Below are 23765 nucleotides of genomic sequence, written 5' to 3' on the forward strand. Positions count from 1 at the left end.
GCTAGAAGGTCAAGGAAGAAAGACCCAAACGTTTTGCCACCTTCATCTTCTTATTGAAAAATTAACGGGGATTTCAACGGTGCTTATAGATTTTAAGAGAAATGTTTAGATTAAAAGATATCACGATTTTCCGACGCCAGGACGTGATATCTTTCAAAATCGATAAAAAGCGAAATTACTCTGAAATGGTTGAGAATCGGACCATGGTCAATATGAACTTTTTTGTTCATTTTAGGGTCAAGAATCTACTGGTGAAGTTTGTAGCACGAGTAGCAAGTCACTCTCAAACATTAGCAATCCTTGAACCACCATTTTTTCTCTTTTTGTCATCAACATCTTGGTCTCACAACCACTAAATAAGAAAATGACGAGTGCGTTGGAAGCGTTATTAAATCAGGTAGTTTTCCTCAAATTTGCTGCCTTCTGAGACTAAAATTAGAAACTCTGGATTACTTTATACACTTTCCGATTTACACAATTTTCCACTCTTTTTGTAGTTCTGGCTGAAATAAAACACAAAAAATTAGCCCAAACATTTTGCCACCGTCATCTTCTTATTGAAAAATTAACGGGAATTTCAACGGTGCTATTAGATTTTCAGAGAAATGTTTAGATTAAAAGATATCACGATTTTCCGACGCCAGGACGTGATATCTTTCAAAATCGATAAAAAGCGAAATTACTCTGAAATGGTTGAGAATCGGACCATGGACAATATGAACTTTTTTGTTCATTTTAGGGTGAAGAATCTACTGGAGAAGTTTGTAGCACGAGTAGCAATTCACCCTGTATATGATCATCTTACCTTCAGATCCCGTGTACCTCCTGTCAAATTCACTTTGGCCTTTCTGACCTCTTTACTCCTAAACACAGAACTGCTACATCAGTTGTTCCTCCCTCATCCATGCTCTATGGAATTCCCTTCCTCACTTTATCTACCGACCCCAATCCCTTGCCATTTGTCTCTTTGATTACCTTTTCTGTTATAACTTGGCACCAAAAAACTTAATTGCCCTTTTAATTTCAATAGTGGAAAAAAGAAGGGCAATACATTCTTTAAACGGTCATCTTTGTATTGCCCTATCAGGCTTGAATCTCACAAAATACATTGTACTATAATTTATCATTTAAGGAGACTTCAAAGTTAATTTAATTTTTTAATAAAAGAAAAAAAAGATTCGTGATGAGACCGGCCGTTTCTCCACATCAAGGTTTATGGCAAGATTAACTACTAATTTTACATGTACTGAAGGGGAGAAGCAGCAATCTGGGAGATGGGCTTTCAGGACAATCCTAAGGTTCTTGACAATGGAAAAGAAAAGAATAAGTGGAAGTTTTTTGGGAAAACCAACCAATACTTAGGTATTTTCTGCACAATATGTGCTCAGGTTCAGTTGAGGATTTCTTAATATGCATTGAGTATCTTAAGAATTGATTGACTGATTAATATTTTATTTATATTGCAGAATAAACGTGAAAAAAGGACTTGGTAAAAAAAAAGTGTGATAATGTCTTTACTGTAGCTGGTTTAATGAGAAGTGCCATGCTGCTAGGAAGGTCAGGTCAGTTAGTAAAAGTAGACGAGGTAAAAATAAAAATAACTTTATTTTAATCGAATTTTTTCCAAGTGGGATGTAAAATGAAATTTGAATGAAATTGATAGTTATACTACTTGATCCGGTATTTTTATTCTGTACAATATTATTTCATATCCATTATATTTAGTGTCTGATTGACCAAATTATTTCTTTCAATTAATTAAAAAATGGCAAAAGGAGGGAAAATTCGAAATGTTGTAGGTTGAGATGGGGATTTGGTGTCCAAGTGGACCGAAGTCACGATAGATCAAGTGGTTAGAGCAGCGGCGTATTGAGCTGAAGGTCGTGGGTTCGAATCCCGCTTGTGACACGACTTTTTTATATCAACCAAGACCTTACACAAAAATGTTAATTATTCCGTATTACAAATTTTGTCACTGACAATTGCAAAATTCTTTGAGCAATCTTTAAAACATAAAACATTCCTCAGTAGAACAGTACAGTTGAAGAATTTGAATATAAATATCCAAATACTGAATGCCCATTGCTCAGATGGGACACAAAAAAAGATGGTGCACATTTACCGATTGGGCTGATCATTTGGATAGCTTCACAAATGATTAAATATAAAAATGAACTGGCTTGATTCGTTTTTAACTCATTAAGAGCATTTCTCTTGTACAAGTGAGTGTTTTAATATTTACATCGGAGTGCATTCAAGACTACAAAAGTCAATTATTTTACCATAGTCATATTTACATGTAGATAAATCTAGCTTTGTAAATGTAAAAAAAAACACTGATTTCATAAACATATTTTCCTATCAAATTACAGCAATAGCTTAATATAATATTAATTATTACTGTTGTAAATGAAAAAAAATATGATTGTATAACTAAATACATATGTTAGTCTAATCAGTAAGCCCAGACACAAATTGTTATTTGTTTTTTTTTTATTTTTAGTTTATCAAAGGGAATTTTGAAGCTTTTAAAAAGAAATCTAACAAAGCAAAATGAGCGATGAGAGCCTTCATTCACAGAAGGAAAATGACCAGGAGAACAAGGATGGGCAAAGGAGGCGTAGTTCGTCGGAGAATCCTTCTGAAAACAACACGTCTGACATGAATCTCCCGCCAACTGCTGTTGCACGACTGACCAAAGAGTGAGTTCAATCACGTGAATTTCCTACAATCCTTATAAATTGTTTTTTCTTTACAGGTATGTGACCAACTATAACATAGGAAATATGTCAACAGCATACGAATACCTCGGTCTTCGCTTCATCCCATGTGTCATAACATTCAACAACGTGTACGTCGGCCAGATCTACACTGTTGAATTGTGCGTCCAGAACATCTCCTGCAACATTACTCAATTCCGCTTCAAACAACCGTTTTCACGAGTACGTTATTGGTTTAAATTTTTAATTTTAAAACTTTCCTGAATCTTTTTTTTTTCTTTTGTAACTGTCGTCTGAAATCTAAAACTACATTGTACAACACATGTTAATTATTTGAAAAAAAGCATATGATAAAAGTAAAAAATATGGTAAAATATTAAATGAACAAAATGAGTGCTATTGCTTATAGTTAGTCTTTTATAAATAGATTTTTTAACTTGTATTTGTATATAAATAAGTACTTTTTACAAATATTATAAACTTTACTAGGCATGATCAAGCTGTCTTCAAGGAAATTTATATAAAGAATTTTTACAGGGAGATTGTAAATTCAGAAATTAATGTCTGAAGTATCAGACTTGGGCATTATTAACTAAAAATTAGTTGAACTAAACTCTCAACTAAAAACTAATAGTTGCCAAGTAGTTGCAACTAAATTTGTCAACAAAAGTAGTTGACAGTTTTTAGTTCAACTAAATTAGTTTAGTTGAATGGGAAACTAAAACTAATTTAGTTGAGCAGATTTAGTTAAACTAAAAACAAACTGTTAGTAAACAACTAAAACTTTTCTTGAGTTTTTAAACTAATTTAGTTCATCAATTGAGTTTTTAAATTAATTTAGTTGACCAATTTAGTTGCGTTTTTGTTGTATGTACATGTGAGTGTGTCTGTGGCATTCTCCGAAACCAATGATTGCGTCTTCCGTCTTGTTCAAAAAAAAGTTCTGGTTGTTAGTTGAAAACTAAAACTAACAGTTTGTACTTTTTGGTTCAACTAAATCTGCTCAATTAAATTAGTTTCAGTTTCCCATTCAAATAAACTAATTTAGTTGAACCGTTGTCCTGTTTATCACGTAAATTCAGCCAAAAGTGGGAACTATAGAAATTGTAAATTGGGTCAACTGCAAGAAAGGGTTGGCATGTAAACTAGGCCAACTAAACAAATGGTAATGGAGTCAAAGCTCCAATTGGACCAATTACTATGTGCAACTTATTGAATAGGGTTGGGTTAATAAGAAAAGGGAAAGTATTGGTCCAGTTTATTACCGCCCCTTTTATGTTACTTATGTTGCCCGGCTAAAGTTCAATGTTTTTATCATAGAGATAATGGCGAAGGGCAAAGGTGGTGTTCATACCGAAAATAGGGAAAAGAGACCCTACACTACCCAAATCCCACAGGCCAATCAGCTTCATCCTTTCTACTGAAAGCACTTGAAAAGCTGATAACCATATAAGAATGACAGCACTGGTAGACAAACCACTACATCACTGTCAACATGCATACAGAGCAGGAAGATCAACAGAAACTGTTCTGCACCAGTTAACTAGTGACCTAAGGGAAACACTAGGAAGGGGGGAAACACAAGGGAAACAGCAATCTGCGCGTTCCTCGACATTGAAGGAGCTTTCAACAATGCATCTCACGCATCCATGAAGATCTCTAGAGAAAAACACGTAGACCAGACCATATCTAGATGGATTGAAGAAAGAACTAGAACAGCTGATAGAAATATAGGAACAGACACTATACAAGTCAGCACAACCAAAGGAAGTCCTCAGGGCTGGGTACTGTCACCTCTAATATGGATCCTAACATTTGATGAACTGCTCAAAACCCTGGACCGTAAAGGGATAAGGTGTCAGGGCTATGTGGATGAAATAGTCCTGACTGCCAGGGGAAAATTCGAGGAAACTCTCTGTCATAATCACAGAAGAGTGGTGTAAAACCCTAATATCACCTAATAAAACAACCATTGTCGCTTTTACACGGAAAAGAAAACTGGATCAAATGAGACAAATAACACTCAATAACTCTGTGATTGAAATAAAAAAAGAGGTCAAATATCTAGGCATCACAACACTGTCATTTAAGAAACACATCGGCTCCACCATTATGAAGGCGACACGAGCTTTTATGGTGTGCAGAAGAATAGCAGGGAAGAACTGGGGATGTATACCGGAAAATGTGTGGATGTACACCATGATGGTAAGATCTATACTTACATAAAGATACTGCCGATAAAGCAGAACAAGTATCTAAAAGAAAAGAATTCACAAAAATGCACGCATGTGTATAACAGGAGCAATGAGAACATGTCCCACAGTTGGTATGGAAAAAAATATTGGGATTAATCCCCCTAATCACGTGGTAATGAGGACAGCACAAAAAACAATAATTATTCAGATATCGTGAGATGCGGTCGGGTAGTCGAAATGAGAAGTTTGTGGCATGGGCGATCGAAGTCACGGTAGCTCAAGTGGTAGAGCATCGGTGTATTTAGCCGAAAGTCGTGGGTTCGAATCCCGCCTGTGACACAAATTTTTCATTTTGGAAAAAAATTGTGTATAATTAATTGAGTAATTATATATTTAATAGAAGCTGATTAAATTTAGAATTATAGTATCATTAAAAAGAAATCTTCAACAGGAATAAAACTCAAACGGAGAGACAGCAACAAAATAATGAAGGACCGTCCAATGCTCATGGCTCCAAGAGACGACATAAACAGGATGTTTGAATTCAATCAAAACTTCCAACTAAAGTACCAAAAAAGAATGGGAATGAGAGGAAAATACCTCCTTTAATTATAGCACCATCTTTTGTACACAGACAGATCTAGTACACAGGAAGGTCCAGGGCTAGGAGTTTTCAGTCCTGGAACCAAATACTCAGAACCCATGGGAAAATACACCAGTATCTTCCAAGTTGAGGTTCATGCAGTCAAGAGATGTACTCAATTCAACTTGACTAAAGGGTACAAAAACAAGAACAAATGTGTGGTGATTAGTGACCATCAAAAAATAATTATTCAGGGCACTCTCAACACGACATGCACGAATGGCACAATTACACAGAAGACAAACACTTTGAGCCCTGAAGATGATCTCAATAAAGATCGAAACGTTGGAACAAAAAGAAAATGTTTTTCTGAAACCTACATCACACCAGACCGCATCTCACGATTTCTGAATAAACAAGAACAAAGCTATCATGTCAGATAGCCAAACAGCCATCAAAGCACTAATCTCAAATATCATTAGCTCATAAATGATGTTGAACTGCAAAACCAAATTAAACTTATTAGGTATGTAGAACTAGGTCAGCCCCTGCTGGGTCGGAGTACACATGGGAATAGAAGGCAACGAGAAAGCAGACACCCTTGCAAGGAAAGGGGCTGCTACAATGCTGATAGGACCTAAACCCTTCTGTGGCATAGGAACCCACATTACCTCAGGCAGAAGGACAAAAAGAAAATAAGGAACAATGGAATTCACTCAATAGACACAGACAATCCAAGACAAATGTCGGAAGGAAAGAAGTTACAGAATGTCTCAAAAGGAAGCAGGAATACACCGCGAATCCTAACAGGATTCTTGACAGGACTCTGCAAGCTAAATGAACTTAAAGAAGATTGGAATAATCCAAGACGGCACATGCAGATTCTGCAACGAGGCAGAGGACACACCAACACACCTACTAACAAATGTAGTGCTAGACTCGCCCACAGGAGGAACTGCTTTGGGATGTACAATGTGACCATAGAAGAGATTCAACCACTGAAACCGGGCCTATTAATCAAGTTCCTTGATGAAATAGGACTCACCGGTGTGCATAATATACAATAGCTCTTAAAGAGCGCTGTATATTACATCCCAACTTACAATATATCTACATCATAGTGATAAGAAACAAAATACAAATATACCTTATGGTCATGTATTTCATATATGAATGTGAGTCGGCCGTTCAGTTTCTGGCACCCACAAAGGGCAGTAATCAGCCACGATCACTTTTTCAGCCATCATTCAATGTCAGTCAGAACATGCATGGACCAGGAGAATCTGACTGCCTATTTATTATAGCACATATTATTTTGGCTGATATATGTATATACAAGGTGAGTCATTTTTTGACGCACCATTGGAAAATCAACATGGGTGCGTTTAAATCTGATTCGAGGCTCATTTATTTTGATTAATGCATTAATAAAAGAAAATTAGTCAATTTTTGGTGCACCATTGGAAAATCAACATTGGTGCGTCTAATTATGACTCGGCACATTTTATTTTGTTAGTCTCATACCAAAAAATAGACGTCACTTTTCAACACACCATTCGTTACAAATTAGTTTTAGTAGGTTGGAAGGAAAATAAACCAACATTATTCAAACACAATGTAAAAATTTAAAAAAAAATTCTTCACAAATTAATTTTATTAAGGTTTAAGAGTATTTTTTCATCCAATCATCGTTTTACGATAGACTAAGCTACTGTGTTGCATCAAATGGAGGTCTGTTCGAACAATTATTATACTGATTTTGAACATTTTTGGTTTGCTAACAAAAGAGATTGTTACATTTATTTAATTTTTTTTACTTTACCAGAAAAAAGGAGATTGTTACATTTATTTAATTCTTTCTACTTTACCAGAAAAAAGGAGATTGTTACATTTATTTAATTCTTTTTACTTTACCAGAAAAAAATACTCTTAAACCTTAATCAAATTAATTTGTGAAGATTTTTTTTTTAATTTTTACATTGTGTTTGAATAATGTTGGTTTTGTTAATTTTCCTTCCAACCTGCTAATTTGTAACGATTGGTGCATCAAAAAGTGACTCGCCTATATTTTGGTACAAGACTAACAAAATAAAATGTGCCGAGTCATTATTAGACGCACCGTCAATTTTCCTATGGTGCATCGAAAATTGACTCACTTCCTTTTTTTAATGTTAAAATCAAAAGAAATAGGTCTTGAGTCAGATTTAAACGCACCACGTTGATTTTCCAATGGTGCGTCAAAAAATGACACCCTGTATATTTTAATATAATTGTAATAAATGTAAAGTGTGTTTGCTCAAAATTTACTGACTTCTCATTTTTCCTTTTCCTTTTTTAATTTGATTTCAGTCTTATTCTATTAACGATAATGGAACAACAAAAACTCTAGCACCTGGTTTAGTTTTAACAAAGATAATAACATACAAATGTACAGAAGGTTGTATAACTGATTCAGTCATAACGGTTGTTGTTGTGAATGAGGAAATACATCTGCCCATAAAAGTGTAAGTTGTTCTCTTTAGAGATTTTTGTTGTAATATTGTTGTGAATTTAAAAAAAAATATATATATATTTTAGATTCAAAGGAGAACCCAAGGTTTTAGTAATACCAAGTTCAATAGATTTCGGAAGACTTGACATCGGTTGTCCTTACGTCACTAAAGAAATTCTGATAATCAATCAAGGATCTTGCGTTACAAAAGGATCTATAGACCTGGGGAAAAATGAGCTTGGATTGGTTGTTTCAAGAAAAAATTTCCAAATAGCTCCTTATAAAAGAATTAAAATTAAAATACAACTCGCAGGTTTAGTTGTGGGTCAACACAGTTCGGAATTTTGGTACAATAAGTCCATATAATTTATCAAATATAAATATAAATGTTTTTGCTAAAAATAAAATCATTTAAAGGGTAAAATCAGCTCCTTCGCATAGAATAGAAGTCAAAGTCAAAGTGGTTTTTCCATATTTCAAAGCTCTTCATCCTAATAGTACAGGAAATTTTACACTCATTGATTTACAAGGTACATTTCCTGGAGCAAAACGTTATGAAACATTAATCGTGAGAAATGTTTCGTCTTTTGATGGTGTATTTGTTACTTCAGCAGAAGCGAATGACTCAATTATTGTAATTTATTCAGTAGTTTATTTCAATTGGATAAATAATAATCTTCTCTATTATTTTACAAAAATATGCAGTCATTAAAAGAAGCAGAAGAAATAGATCAAAGTTTTAAATCGTTTTCCGTATATCCAAAAGAGGGAAACTTGTTACCCTTTGAGGGAAGGATATTTACCATTTGGTAACTGGACACCTTTTATATTTTCACTTAAACATTATTTTCTTAATTTTGATTTTATTCATGTAAGGTTTGATCCAAAATTTGTTGAACAACAAAAAGGCTGGATCAGTGAACAAAGAACAGAACAGTATTTAGTTTTTGTAAGAATCCAAAGAGTGGATGTTATGTTTGGAGCCCATAAAGGTAAAGCAAAACAAGTTCGATTATAAAAACTACATTATTCTCCATGTTTAATGTTTTATTAAACAGTTATTTGCCGTTTTATTCAGGAGAATTTGAAGAAAACAGTGATGTTGGAAACCAACTGCCTATAGTTGAAGAAAATAACGTCACTGACGATGAAGTACCACTGGCAGAACAAAAAAGCCTAACAAAATATCATACTGATGGTAATTATAAATACGAAGAGCCCAAAGTTATCAAGCCCAATGCAATTCAATTATTATTGTTCCAATAATTTTTTAGAAGGTGTTGAATTAGAAAAAGATAGTGAGACAATGATGATCGATGATGGTTCCATAAGGCTTTGCCTCTATGGAGTCGGAGTGCAACCGACTCTGAAGATTGTCCCAAATGAGCTCATATTTGAAAATGTTCTACCTGGAACAGAGCACAACAAAGTACTCACTCTTACAAATATGTCAACCGGTTTGTCAATGGGTTTCAGATATTTTAAGATACCGTCCATCGAAGTTAAACCAAACTTCCTATTTCTTAAATACAAACAGTCAGTAGAAGTACTCGTAACTCTAATCCCTGGAAACTTAAGTAAAAGTTTGATAATTAATCGTTTATATTTGCAATTTATGATTTATACTTATATACATTTTTAGATTTAAAAAACAAAAGTTTAATTTTTGAACTTTTATCCCATGCAAATCACACAGACAAGACGAATACTATAGTCGTTGGACATGCTAAGGTCAAATTGAATATCCATGCTGTGACACCAGCAATACAACCGCAGCCAAAAATTAATGAAGGTATTCATTGTTGCGTTATATTATACTAAGTTTATTTAGGTTGAACAGTCATGAAATGTTCAAACTTTAGTTATATTGTTGTTAAAATAGACAAATTAATATGTTTTATCATTCATTAAGATAGCATAGTATTCTTCTCTCTTTTTTTTTTCACTTTTGTAAATTTTGTGAGTAGTAATTATTTACAAGTTATTTTGTAAAGTAGTAAACCAAACCTTTCTTCAATGCCTTAGTTTTTTTCACTCCACAGAAAACTAGAGTTCTCCTTGTTAAATCCCTAATAATTCCTTTATTCTCTTACTGTAGCGGTATTTTTTCAATTTCCTTAGACTCTCAATCTGCTCATCGCTTTCAAATTGCTTATCATTCCTGTATTAGATACTGTTATGATCTTAAACAGGGGGTCATTTTTCTTCCTACGTTAATGTCTTCAGCAACTTTAACATTCTAAGCACTTACAAACAATTTTTAGAGATCGTGAGATACGGTCTGGTGTGATGTAGGTTTAGAAAAACATTTTCTTTATTGTGCCAACATTTTTCTAAACCTACAACCGAGTGACAAAATTATAGATACATTAAAAAATCACGATTTCTACAGTCAAAAATGATTTCTTTTGCCATTAGAATATTGTTCATGATATTAAAAGAAAATTAACTCTGGAAATGGCTTGATCTGATAACCTTATAAAAATGTACATCTCAATGAACAGTATTGTTTTGATTTAGCTGCAAATTTTAGACACACATTTTGTTTACGTTTATTTTATAACTTCAAAGGTTTATTCAGTAATCACTGTACCGTGCCTTAGTAAAGTGATTACTGAGTGTTCATTTGGAGCAAAGTTAATTTAAAATGCCCAAAGAAAGAAGATTTTCTGATGAGGAGCGCCAGTTGATTCACTTGCTCAATGAAGATGAAATGAGCAGCTGAGATATCGCCCGATGCATAAAACGAAGTTTTTCATCGGTATCAAAGATAATACGACTAGGTGAAGACTATGGAAGAGGGCATGGCTCTGGAAGACCTATTTCCTTGACCAGAAGAGACAAATCGCACGTCCTGCGCATTGCTTCAAACAGCTTTTCAACTGCAAAAGCCATCGCAGAGAAGGCAGGTATTGATGTTTCTGTTCGAACTATTCAGAGATTCCTTAAAAAAACTGAAAACATAGTCCGAAGAAAACTGAAACGCAAACCAGCTCTGAAACCCTACCACAAACTAGCCCGTGTCAAATTTGCTGAAAACCACATTTTGAAAAATGAAGATTATTGGCGAAAAGTTATTTTTTCTGACGAAAAAAAATTCAATTTGGACGGCCCCGATGGATACGCATACTATTTTCATGATCTAACTAAAGAAGAAAAAATTTTGTCACGGCGCCAAATGGGTGGTGGATCTTTGATGATTTGGGGGTGTATTAGGTGTAATAAACAAGGGAATCTTTGTTTTCTTCCAAAAAAAGTCAATTCGGAATATTATAAGAAATTACTAGACAAAGAAAAAACTAGTTTCAGCGATTTATGCGAAAGGACTCCAATATTCCAGCAGGACAAAACACACTATGCAAAAATCGTTAAATAATGGTTTTCACAGAACGGCAATTGAAAAACTTGAATGGTCTGCACTCTCACCAGACTTGAACATTATAGAAAATGTATGGGGAAAATTATCGAGGATGGTATATCAAGACTGTAAGCAGTACAACTCTGTTGACAAACTTAAAACAGCTGTCACCACTGCCTGGAACAATTTGCCTCAAGATTTTATTCAAAATTTGTACAAAACCATTCCAGAAAGATTACTGGAAATAATAAAACTGAGTGGTAATGCCACAAAATATTATAACCTTGTTTTAAATTGATTTTATCCCATGTGTCTATAATTTTGACGCAGACAGAATTGTTTAATTTTAGTATTTTATTAATTTTTTCTCTTATTTACTGAAAAATTAAAGTTTAATAAGAAAAATATTTATTTCATGTGTTTTGAATAAATATTTGTAGTCCAAACCCATTACATTAAAAAATCATAACAATTAGGGGTGTGTCTATAATTTTGTCACTCGGTTGTACATCACACCAGACCGCATCTCAAGATCTCTAAATAATCATTAATTAACGGTCACTAAATAAAACACACACACATAAACTTTGAGTTTCAATATATATATTTAAAATTTAAATCAAATAAATGTCCTGAATGAACTATTTTCCTTTATTCCTTATCCAAACGCACCAATCATATCTCAAGCCTTCAACATTCCTCTAAACCTTTAGCCTTATCCTTCAGAATTGCAGGGTCAAGAGGGACAAGACTATGGAATTTGCTTCCCCAGGAAGCATGTTCTACCTCCTTGCTGGCTTGATTCAGCTCCAGGGCATCTGAGTTTTTAAAACCCACATGAATCATCTCCTTTTCTTCTTCCCTCTTCCTTTTCTTTTTTCTCTTTCTGCTTTTCTTTCGTAATCGATTATAAATAGTTTATATTTTATTGACTATATTATTGTTTTGTATATGTAATTATATTTTTTATTATTATAATTGCTGTATATTATTACTTTACTATTGTATGGAGATCGAAAGATGCGGTCTGGTAGACTTACTAGTTATACTACTTAATCTTTAAAATAAATAAACCATCATTTACAAAAATCGAATCTACATACTCCCCCCTTTTTTTTCCTTATTGGCCTGATAACCAAAACACACTTTCCACATAATTGACTAAATCATGATCAAACTAATTATCAAATAATTTTATTTTTACTGGAATATTTTTCTAAAAGTAACAAAATTACATCTTTACATGCTTAAACTTTCCTATTAAATTAACACTTCACTGTAAACTAGAGCGTGAAATAACATTTTCCGTTAGAATAATTGAATAATTAAAATGTTAAAAAATATAAACATTGATTTTAGACACGACTGTACATAATTTTTGTCTAATTATCGCCCCAAAGAAATTTACCTTTTCTATATGAGATGAATATACTGGATTGACATCAATAGGTTTTATCTAAAATATTTTTTTTTAATATATATATATATATATATAAGAATGGTTTTTTTTATATCATTGATATTTTCTTTTAACTATACTGATTTTTTTTTTTGCAATTCACAAATTTTAAAAATTTACAAATAAAAAGAATAGATAAAAAAGCTAGTGATTTTATTTTAAAATAGAATTTTAAGAAGTACAAAGGCTTTATAATTCACACTTTATTCTTTAATCTTTTTAAAAAGATAGTTCCTACTCCTCAGGGTGCCGGTGTTTTTGAAAAGCCCATTTGTAAGTATGTCAGGTTCGAATGCAGGGCCGCTGGATTCGAACCCGGGACCTTTACCTTACTTACAGTGATGAATGCTGTGTCAACGCCTAAACCATTATGGCCACCAATGCTCCCTATTATTTCTATTTCCCTTCTATTGTGGTGATACTGGTTGCAGTTAGACTTTCTTTTTTTACAACAGCATTATCAAAATTAATAAACTATAAAATATATAAATATAAACTAAATTTATGTACATGTAAGGGGGCTTAAAGCCCTTAGCATTAAAATATAATACTCTTCTTTTTTTATTTTGACCTAAGAATAAATCCTCATAATGTGTGTTTCTTACTGACTTGTTGTTTCATAATTTGTGAAGTCGGGAGGAGCAGTCAAGAATGAGGCGACACTATTTCAACAAATCCTCATAATAGTTGTTTATTTTTATGGCTTATTTTTTTATGTGTTCAATGCTTTTCAATAGATTTTGGAAAGGTATTATTTTAGGTGTTCTTTATGATAACAAAAATGTAATGTTATGTATACATTTTATGTATGCACAAATAAGTACACTCTTTACATGCTGCCTTGACAAAGACAAAATTATCTGGTCTTTTTCATATCCATACTTAAATTTCTTCATATCTCAATATAGTTATGTACATGTTCCATGTGATTGTAATATTGAATATGTGAGTAACCTAATTGATCCAACCAATTACCCACTTACAATTATTCACATAAACATTAGCTTTTCAGGCATTTTGGTATATTTTTAATTTGTCTCTGAAATTCCAGGCTTGACACCAAAATTATTCGTTGAAGCTGGTTCACATGTTGAAATGATAAAATACAACAGTCCAATAAAATTTCCCAAGTCTCTTGTCATTCCACCTTCAGAAACTCGCCCTTGGCTTAACAGTGAGGCGAGAATTGTTTTGCCAAATGAAATGGGACGAATAAGACCATTATCAAGCGATAAAACTGCCAGGTTAAAAATTAATCAACTTTTCACATGAATATATTTAAAAGAAGTCGTCATTCGATACAGGACAATATTCACTGGGCTACCTCGATATTTAAAACCACCAAATTGGAACTACAGGAGAACCCAAAAAGAAGAGGAATTCAGAAATAAAGAGATTAAATTGTGGCGGGATTATTTCACAAAGACCGGAGAGAAAGCGAAACAGGTCATAAAAAACAAAGAACCCTCACCGATTGAAGAATATTCTGTTACAAACTTAAAGTAAACATACCCCATAAAATGTAGCATTGCATTTCATAATAAAACTTTAAACCTTCAGGCTTTACAATATGATTGGCATGATGCCGCCAATCGAGGAAGAAGAAAGATCAATTTCTATTTGCCAAAACAAAACCGTTAAGGAACTATATGTGCCTGACCTTAACTGCCCGCTAGTACCCATGCATCTTTTCAACATTAAAGTCAAACCAAAGGAGATCGATTTTGGAAAGGTATTATTTTAACATGAAAATGCAAAGTATGTATACATTATTTTGGCATTATATTTCAAGATCCCGCCTGGAGTAGACTGCAAGAGTTATATTGTAATAGAGAACTTGAACCCTTTTGACATATCTGTTAAATTGTTTTTTATCAAAGATAGCCAACACGCACCACCCACAGCGTTCATTGTAAAAGCAATGGAAACCACTCAGAAAGATATAGTCATCAATTTGGACACTCTTGGAATGCACTTTAGGTGCTTAATTTTACCATTTCAGAAAAATTATTGTTATTCTGTTTTTATGTATTGATTTTTGTATTTTCAGCAATATGTATTACATAATTAACACGCATCATCGGTTTGATCTTAAAGTTGCTGCAGAGGTGGTTCAGAGAACGTTAGAACTACAACCGCCAGAGCTAACCATGTATGAGACACAATATTCAGACATATTTCTCAAGACTTGGGCACCGATTAAAATTGTCAATCCTCTTGGAGTTCCGACAAAATTTCGATGGAAGGTACTAGTTAAAACATTTGTTCACACACTGCAGAATTGAATAATTTTGGGTTCTTGAGAGCAATGAGTATATTTTAAATTATTTCAGATTTCCCACCCGTGTCCATTTTATATTACACCAAATTGTGGAATAGTCCCTGGAAACGGAGTTATAACTTGTTCTGTATATTTCCAATTCAAAGACAGATACAGTCTTGGTACTGTTGCAACTTTTCTTATAGATAAAGGCGTCCAAGTGCAATACCCTATAAATTATATTATCGACACAACTAGCTCATTGAGCATATTTATGCCAAAAATCAGTTGCCCAAACATACCATTGGGCTTGCCTTATAAAAAAAAAGTTATCATATTTAACCATGGGTAATATCACACATTTATTATTTTGCTTCAGTGAGAAACTAATATTTTGTAATTAGGTCAGTCGATTGTTATTTTTCTTTAACAAATCCAAATCCTTTGAAGGGAGTCACTATCAGCCCGATCGCAGGAATTTTAAAAGCAAAAGCTGGTTTCCTTTTGGAAATAAGCTTCAAAATGTTAAATATAACATCATTTGACTTTAGAACAGATATTGAAACTGAAGGAGATACCTGCATTCAATTAAAAGTGAATGGATATGTTGTATATCCAGGGGTATGTTATGTGATTGATTTTTTTTTTTTTAAGTTTTCCTTAAACAATGATTTTAGGTAACGTTCAAACCAACAAAAATCATATTTAAAGGAGGCCCTTGTAATTCTTTTACAACAATACCATTAACTATCGAAAACCAAAGTTTGGCTGAGATCAGACTCACATTCCCTTTGCATGATTTTCCGCAAATGAAAATTGCAAAAACTAATAAAAGTTTTGATGAAGGTATATCCAGAATTCAACTACTGTCGAAAATGAATAAGTTATTTCTATTTAAATTTATTTTAGGAGTTGGCGACGATCCGGTTGTTATAGACGCAAATGAAACGCTTAAACTGTATTTACATTTTGAGCCAAAAGATCTGGCGGCCTATCAGTTTATACTGCCATATGTTGTGAACGGCACTATTGGACCACCCTTACTAGAACACCCAGAAACCTGGAGTCCAGTACATTTCATAAGACCTGTTGCACGAAGGTGATTGTTAAATTAGTAAAAAACCTTTCAATTAGACAAAATATCAACATTATTAAATTTAATTAATTAATTACATTTAATCTTTTACTTAAGTCATGAAAATAAAATTGGAACAGGATTAAAATACAATTAATTTGTATGACATCTTGTTTGTTTTCAGTTTGGGTACGATTAAAAATAAATTGCCAGGTATGGATTTTCCAAAAGCATTGACCTGCGTCAATATTCATTCAACGTCAGTGCGTGGTCAGATATCTTGTTCTAAAAAAGAAATGCATTTTTTTAAACCACCACAGTGCGAAAGCAACACGATAACTTCTTTGTGGCAAACAGTTGATATAACTTGTCTCGCAAAGCAAGAAGTTACAGTCGTATTACAGCTTTTTGACACGAAACATTATCGCCCATTTTCCGTCATGCTAGTGGGCATTAAGAAAGAGAATATTCTGAACATACCTATAATAATACAACCGATGGAAGTCAAAACGATTGCTGTTTCATTCACACCGCCACACCCTGGTGCCTTTGAGGAAGAGCTTTCAGTTACAGTGAAAGAACATAATGAAAAAAGGCCATATTGCTTTTTAAAATTAAACGGGATCTTTCACAAATCAACATTATATTGCAGTGAATCATTGGTAGTATTTTTGTTTGTTTTTGTACTCTTATAATTTATTTTATCATTCTTTTATATTGATTTTAGCTGCATTTTATGCCTGTGCCAGTTGGTATTGAAATACAAAAGACTATAACTATTATAGCAAATTATCAATGCAAGAATTCTTTGCTAAAACACTCCATTATTGGACTTCAGGGAGAAAATAACGACCGAGTGCTAACACTCGTTTATCCAAACACAAATGAAATAGTGAAAGACAAAGAAAACTTTGAGATACCAGTGCAAATAAAATTTATAAGTTCACGCCCTGCAACTTATAGCGGCTATGTATAAAAAAATTATTATTTAGTCATTTCAAAACATTTTTTAATGACTTTTGTTGTTTAGATAATATTTTCAGATGGCTCTGATGGTGAAAGTAGAATTGGGTTTACGGTGACTGCAGATATTTCACTTCTAACGACTTATGCATACTATTATTTAACAGAAATAGGGGATCTTCGAGCTGTACATATCAAATTTTATAATAGAATTAAAACACAGGATGAATAATAACAAAAAATATTTTTAGTATGAAGCTGAGTACAACTTTGTTAGTGTTGAAGTGTATGGAATTGTTGGCAGTGCATCAGAATTAGCTCATCCCACCTCAATGTTAGAATTACCGGTAAAACTGAATATTTCATTGAAATTTTTTTTTTTAATATAAAAATAAATTGAACCTATAATTAGGTGGCCTCTGTATCGCGTTTTAATATTGATCAGTCTAAACAGAGTGACATAGCGGACTATCCCCTTTTTCCTATGTCTTCAAGTGAAACAAATTTTGCAATCATGATGAGAAAGTACGGGGTGTTGTTTATTACATAACAATTACAATATTTGAAAAACAATTTTTTTTTACTAGAACTGTGACTGCCACAGAAGATTGGCTGTTTGAACAAGGGTTTGGAGGCATTTACAGAATGATCATCGGCGATCACATGGCATTTTCAAAACACTACCAAACTGCAGTGCATTCACGTTCTAAAAATCCTTATTACTCTGTTGTTAAGTCTCTTTTAGACCTTGTACTCAGATATGCAGGAAGGGAATTCCACGCTCAGTACATAATACCTCCGTATGATTAAATTTGTTTAGCTCATTTAGACATTTTCACCAAAGTATTTGACATCCATACAGATCCGTTCCTGCAGATGATGATGGTAGAATCATGTATTGTCTCACAGCTTATAAACAGATTATAAAGTTTTTAAAAACCCAAGGAGCATTTATATCGCATATCTTCCCAGTTTATTTATTAGATTATGATGACTATGTGTATTACTATACAAAACTAATGCAACCGTCAGATAAAGTCAATGAATACATGGTGAACAATTATTGAAAAATTTCTTTACAAAATAAAACGAACTAATCTTTTTTTCTCCAGGTTTTCCCGGCAAAACCAATGCTTAGAGCAGACATATTTACTCGTTACTCAATTCAAAGTTGGCTCGACATATTGCTTCAAGTGTACAAAGTATTAGTTCTTGCTCCCACAGTACAACTAAGAACAAATTCGGACCTTTTCATTGAGCCATATTGTACTGTCGGGTATTAATTACATATTTCTTTTTATAGATGTAAACGATAATCATAAATATTTGTATTTATTAGAATAAGTGGTTGAGGGGCTGATGGTGAAATATAGTGTCACCATCGCCCCTCCAGCGTATGTGTGTTTAGGATCAATGACAGAATATTTATCAAAGTACCGCATCGACCCTAATTTTGATTATCTTACACTATTGCATGTAGGTCTATGGAGGAATGTTGAGTACTCTACCAACCATCAAGAATAAGTGCAATGTACATAGATGTGAATGTATTTATTTGTGCGATTGTACTATAGATGTTAGTTAGTTTTAGGCTAGATTATATTTTGTAAGCATTGGAGGCTGAAATGACCTAAGTTGGTTGGCCTGACCACAAAACGGATAGGCGAACTTTCCTGAGGTATAGACCCGAGTCAGCACATAAGGGAGTGACAACCCTTGGGGTTGAAAGTTCAATAATCATAAATTAAACTGAATTGACAAATTGAGATGGTAATTATGAAACATTGGCAAAACAATACTTGAAAAAATTGATCATGTATAAAAATGGTACAAAGAAAGATAATTTATAATCCCTTGGATCCTCGTTGGCAAACAAATTTTTATAAAATGAGTGGTGATTAGTGACCGTTAGTCGATGATTATTCAGAAATCGTGAGATGCGGTCTGGTGTGATGTAGGTTTTAGAAAGACATTTTCTTTAAAGATTGAAACGTTGGCACGATAAAGAAAATGTCTTTCTGAAATCTACATCTGAAACCTACCAGACCGCACCTCACGATTTCTGAATAATCATTTATAAAATGATTTCAATCAAGACACACATATAACACACAAGCATACTTATAAATATTTAAACAAAACACACCATAATATTTGATAATACTTATGTTTTTACCCAATTTTAGCACAGAAGAACATGAAGACAAGGAACTCCAAAAGCAAATAATTGAAAATATGAAATTTACTAAATTGCCAGATATTAAAATAAATTCCCATAGTGATTTTGTTGGTATAGCACCATTTGAACAATACGGAGAGAAATGCCTACTCAAATGGTTAAACGTTATTTTTGAAAAGAAGCGAACTAAATGGCTAAGCCTCAACCCTAAACTGAAACTACCCCCTAGAAAAGTGAAAAACTTTACAACAGATCTTAGGGATGCTGTAGTTTTGATCACTGTCACTGCTTATTATTGTCCATATTTGACTTCTGAGTTTTTCAATAATGTATTTTTCGATCCAACAGATCCTTCTCAGGTCAGTATAATTTTTATTTTAAATTTATACTTAAAAAAATGTAATTATTATTTTAGTATCAGCACAATGCTTGTATGTTGACTTTGGCTTGGGTGAGCATCCATTTAGGATTGTCCATATCAGCCAGAGATTTCCGATCACCCAATCCGATGCTGATGATTTTCGTTGTTGGACATCTTTTCAGCGTATTGAGATCTTACGTTCCAGAGACAGTCCTTCAGTTTTCAACTTGCCTCAACTCCATTATGCAAAGAAAGTTCCATATAACAAACCCGTCTACTCAGACAATCGGGTACTACATTAAGAAAATCGGTGATCCCAACAACCTGTTCTCTTTTTCACCACATAAAAATGTAGTTTTGGTCCATGGCAAAGACACGACTGTGGTCACAATTAAATACAGTTCAAGAATGATGAGGAAAGTCAAAGGTAATACTTTTTACTTTTGTGCCCCAAACTGCACATATAAAAAAATACATATTTTCAGCAACTCTGTTATTTTGTGGTTGTGGACAGCTTGGAGCTTTTGCGATAAACTTTGCCCTTACTGTTGAAGGCGAGGCAAAAAAATTTCATGTCAAAAATTTCTTTAAAATACATACACCACTTTTTAAAGTTGCCACAATAAATGTGGGCATATTATCGCCATTTTCTACTGCTGGAATGTTTGATATTTGGTACAGTGAAGAAGAACCAAAACCTGGTAAACAAAATAATGATTTAGTTTATGCATGTGTAAAAGTTCTAGCCTATGAATTTTGTCTTAATAATTTCTTAAGTTATTCTCAAGGAAAAAGTGTTTAGTGATCTACTTAAAATAAATAAAAGTGCTATACTGTACAAAAAATGATTTCATTTTTAATTGCAGGAGTAAAATTGTCAATGAGACCTTGGAAGGAAATAAAACATCAGACAATTCCAAGGTGCTTGTACCTTAATAACGATAGAATAGAATTGTTACCGATACACAGTGCGAAGCCATCATTGCTCAGTCTGGTCACAGCAGCTTATACAATGAAAGTGAAAGAATTTTATCTGTTTTTCCGAAACCCAACAATCGGGGATTTCATAACAAAAGTAAAAATCACCTTAAAATTTGAACTGTCTTTCTTAATCAATTTTATTTATGTTTTATCATGTATTAAAGATTCACATAATTCCAAGAGTCGAAATGCCATTTTATACAGTCTCCGTGCCATTCATGACAGCACCTTGTGCCGGAGTACCAGATGTTATGTGTGTGGCACAGTGTCCAAGGCTTGTGATGATATCACTCCCGGCAAGAAACAATAAATTTTGGTCTACTGCCAACACCATGCTTTCTCTCACAATGAACAAAAGAGACAAAGCGTTTTGGTCATCGTATGTGGGTAAGTTAAATTTTTCCTTAGGTGAAATTATTACTTAAAAAACAAAAAAAGAAGAACCTGCAGATAAGACTAAACTTATACAGCAGTTACATAGCATATGTCATAGGTGATATAATTTATCAACAAGATGTACTGCCAACTACATGTAGAAAACCAATTTTTTTTAAAGTATTTCAAAAAATCTAGTAACTCAAACAAAATAAATGATAACTTACTCGACCTTCTAGAAAATGCTTGGTACAATAAAAAACCAATTATAATAACGAAATTGCCTAAAAATTCCAGACCAAACTCACTTACTTTGTGGATGGTGAAACTTTTTTTCTTCCACCTTTTGGAATTGTTGAGATTTCTACCTTTAGCACTAAAACTGTTGTCTATTGTGCTGATCTTCTCCAGGATTTCCTGGAAGATTTATGTTTAGTTTTACGAAGTGAGGAATTCTTCTCAGGGGTATCTAACCAAGAACTACAGGCTCAAGAGCAGTTTTCCCAGCTATTATAATCTCCTTATACCTACAGCAGGACACTTGCATGTTTTGTCATTTCTATACATATCAACATTGGTCGTCTGTTGATAGTCCCATTTTTTAAGGTGGTACTTTACGGCAGCATGCTCTGTAAATATACCACTAAGAGTTTTTAATTCCTTTCTTCTAAGTAATTAATTTTTTAAAAAAGCAAATTTTCTGCTTTCTCCCATTGGGTTGTTTTAGTGAGTAGTCTTTTTGCTTGCCTCATGCTTGGTTTTTCCTCCCATTTGTTGTGTTTTTTAGTCACCCAAAATTCCATTTTTTAAAAGTTTTTTAAGGGTTCAATAGTTTATACCACAAAATGGATTTGGGCACATAAGTTTACCTTCAATTCATAAATTGGCATTTTAGCTGTTAGGCTATTCATATATCAGAGTTTTTTAGTGCGTTTAAGCAGTTCCAGAAAATTTTTGAGTTGATCTTGTAGGCCTGGAGAACCTTTAGAGCTATCTGAAAGCATTATAATTGTTTCACCTGGGAGATGTTTATTATTTGTTTTTTGTGCACATGTTTCTTTGGCTAGCAGTTCGGCTTGAAAAATAGTTGTGGTGAAGCTGAGGGTCGTGGGCTCTTCGTTAGACCCTTTGTTTGTTCTATGGCTAATGAAGTATAAAATTATTTAGCAATTATTAAGCAAAAACCATTTACATTTTAACAATATGGATGCAAATGACAGAGATCATTCATTAATTTGAATATTTGCCTCAGACAACATTTCTCTTACTTTAATTAAATATAATATACTGACAACTTACACTGAACCTTCAATGAAAGTTAAAAATGTTATGATAATTATACATTTTGACCAATTAACAAAAATCCTTGTTATCTTCATTCAAACAGTTTTCATATAAAGTTCATTATACTAGTTAGTTTTAATAATAGTATTCAAAATATAATTGATGTTTGGATTCTCTGGTTTTAGAGAAACCAATTGGTTTAAAATTGATCAAATGGCTCTTGAGTAAATCCAATAATCCAATAGCAGGAGAAATTGATTTCATCTTTAACCAATCTGTAACGTTTAATGTCAAAAGCGAATGTCCATACATTGAATTTCCTCCTATATTCACAATAGCCGGTAAGCAAGAGTCAAAAGAGGCAATTCAAATTCCAAATAAATTAAATAAACTTTTCTTTTCAGATGTAATGAGTGATGGGACTGTCGACTTTCCCATTCACTTAAAAGAGAACATTGAAAGTTCGTTTTCAGCTTACTTAAAACTGACCTCAGAAAACGGCAAGGAGATCCGATTGTATAATATAATGGTAACAAAATCATCGATCAGCATTGAAAAACAAGATTTCGTTAAGAGGTAATATCAGTTTTGAAACGACTGCTGTTAATTTAATAAAATATGACTTTTTTCCTTACAGCTTCTCAAAAGTAGGATCTGAAGACGTTTCCCAAATTAAATCTGAAACATAACTTTTTTTTCAACTAATAAAATAATTTGTTATTCAAATAATATTTGTTTATTCAATTTTCCAAATGGTTATATTAAAACTGGAATTAAAGAGAATAAGAAATATTTTCATATAAGGGGGTGTGGCCTGTTGAAAGGAGGGAATACCATGGGCATCCCTCCCATCCAACCAACACCAACAGTCCAACAGACGCTGTTTTTATTAGGTTGGGAAGGTTGTAAACTTGACAGCAACAAAAAAAAAGGTGATCATAAGAAAACAGATTTATTTCCAAACTGGTACAGTGAATTAGAAAGTTTTCCACTTGTAGAATATGGTAGACTTGGAGATTCCACCTGAGACAACAACAGAATTTCTTATACGTGTTGGACTTTACATTGGAGCTATATTCCAGCTCACTTGCATCCTGGCGATAATAATATTACCGGATAAAAACACAAACAGCCCACTGAGCGGAAGTCGAAATATAGATAATTCGGACCAACAGCAGTGGGAATCTTCATCAGCACCAGCCAGGCATTCGCACAACAGGGCGAGAAAGCAGGATAAAAAGAAAAGGCGTTGAACTTTCATTGTTTTTAAAATGTTTATTTTACTCAAGAATATTTATACATTTGTGTCGTAACATTCCAGAAACGTGTGGTTAGTGACCGTTAGTCGATGATTATTCAGAAATAGTGAGATGCGGTCTGGTGTGATGTAGGTTTTAAAAAACATTTTTTTTTTATTGTGCTACGTTTCGATCTTTATTGAGATCATCTTCAGGGCCTGGGTTTTACAAACATTGTTTAAA

At 33.3% G+C, this 23765-nt stretch overlaps 2 protein-coding genes across 2 annotated transcripts; both read left to right on the forward strand.

The window, feature by feature from the left end:
* The first annotated feature begins 2447 nt into the window (after positions 1–2447).
* Positions 2448–23013, forward strand: LOC106666192. The gene is made up of 35 exons (XM_014393203.1): positions 2448–2702; positions 2759–2942; positions 7848–8002; positions 8076–8336; positions 8407–8623; positions 8695–8798; positions 8866–8981; positions 9068–9187; positions 9264–9566; positions 9632–9781; positions 13858–14050; positions 14111–14308; positions 14367–14538; positions 14599–14786; positions 14857–15052; positions 15140–15414; positions 15471–15687; positions 15744–15912; positions 15976–16165; positions 16326–16803; positions 16869–17111; positions 17172–17291; positions 17356–17451; positions 17517–17629; positions 17692–17904; positions 17967–18156; positions 18217–18380; positions 19291–19642; positions 19699–20071; positions 20130–20345; positions 20511–20719; positions 20790–21012; positions 22470–22625; positions 22689–22860; positions 22922–23013. Exons 1-35 carry the CDS (start codon positions 2554–2556, stop codon positions 22971–22973), a joined length of 6927 nt encoding a protein of 2308 aa, XP_014248689.1. The 5' UTR covers positions 2448–2553; the 3' UTR covers positions 22974–23013.
* A 15-nt stretch (positions 23014–23028) lies between these two features.
* LOC106666193 (protein MANBAL) lies at positions 23029–23637 on the forward strand. Its single transcript, XM_024226779.1, has 2 exons — positions 23029–23213; positions 23281–23637. Exons 1-2 carry the CDS (start codon positions 23120–23122, stop codon positions 23535–23537), a joined length of 351 nt encoding a protein of 116 aa, XP_024082547.1. The 5' UTR covers positions 23029–23119; the 3' UTR covers positions 23538–23637.
* Positions 23638–23765: the final 128 nt, after the last annotated feature.

This window comes from Cimex lectularius, unplaced genomic scaffold, assembly GCF_000648675.2.
Source record: "Cimex lectularius strain Harlan isolate CLEC.00 unplaced genomic scaffold, Clec_2.1 scaffold30, whole genome shotgun sequence".
Classification (NCBI taxonomy): Eukaryota; Metazoa; Arthropoda; class Insecta; order Hemiptera; family Cimicidae; genus Cimex; species Cimex lectularius.

What these genes read in the sequence shown, in the direction of transcription:
- LOC106666192 (XM_014393203.1), top strand. Translation starts at nt 2,554, where the DNA reads ATGAGCGATGAGAGCCTTCATTCACAGAAGGAAAATGACCAGGAGAAC. An exon ending in GTTATCATATTTAACCATGG is followed by an intron (nt 15,415 to 15,470) that starts GTAATATCACAC and finishes TTTTGTAATTAG; the next exon opens with GTCAGTCGATTGTTATTTTT. An exon ending in TCCTATATTCACAATAGCCG is followed by an intron (nt 22,626 to 22,688) that starts GTAAGCAAGAGT and finishes TTTTCTTTTCAG; the next exon opens with ATGTAATGAGTGATGGGACT.
- LOC106666193 (XM_024226779.1), top strand. Translation starts at nt 23,120, where the DNA reads ATGGGCATCCCTCCCATCCAACCAACACCAACAGTCCAACAGACGCTG. An exon ending in ACTTGACAGCAACAAAAAAA is followed by an intron (nt 23,214 to 23,280) that starts AAGGTGATCATA and finishes TTTTCCACTTGT; the next exon opens with AGAATATGGTAGACTTGGAG.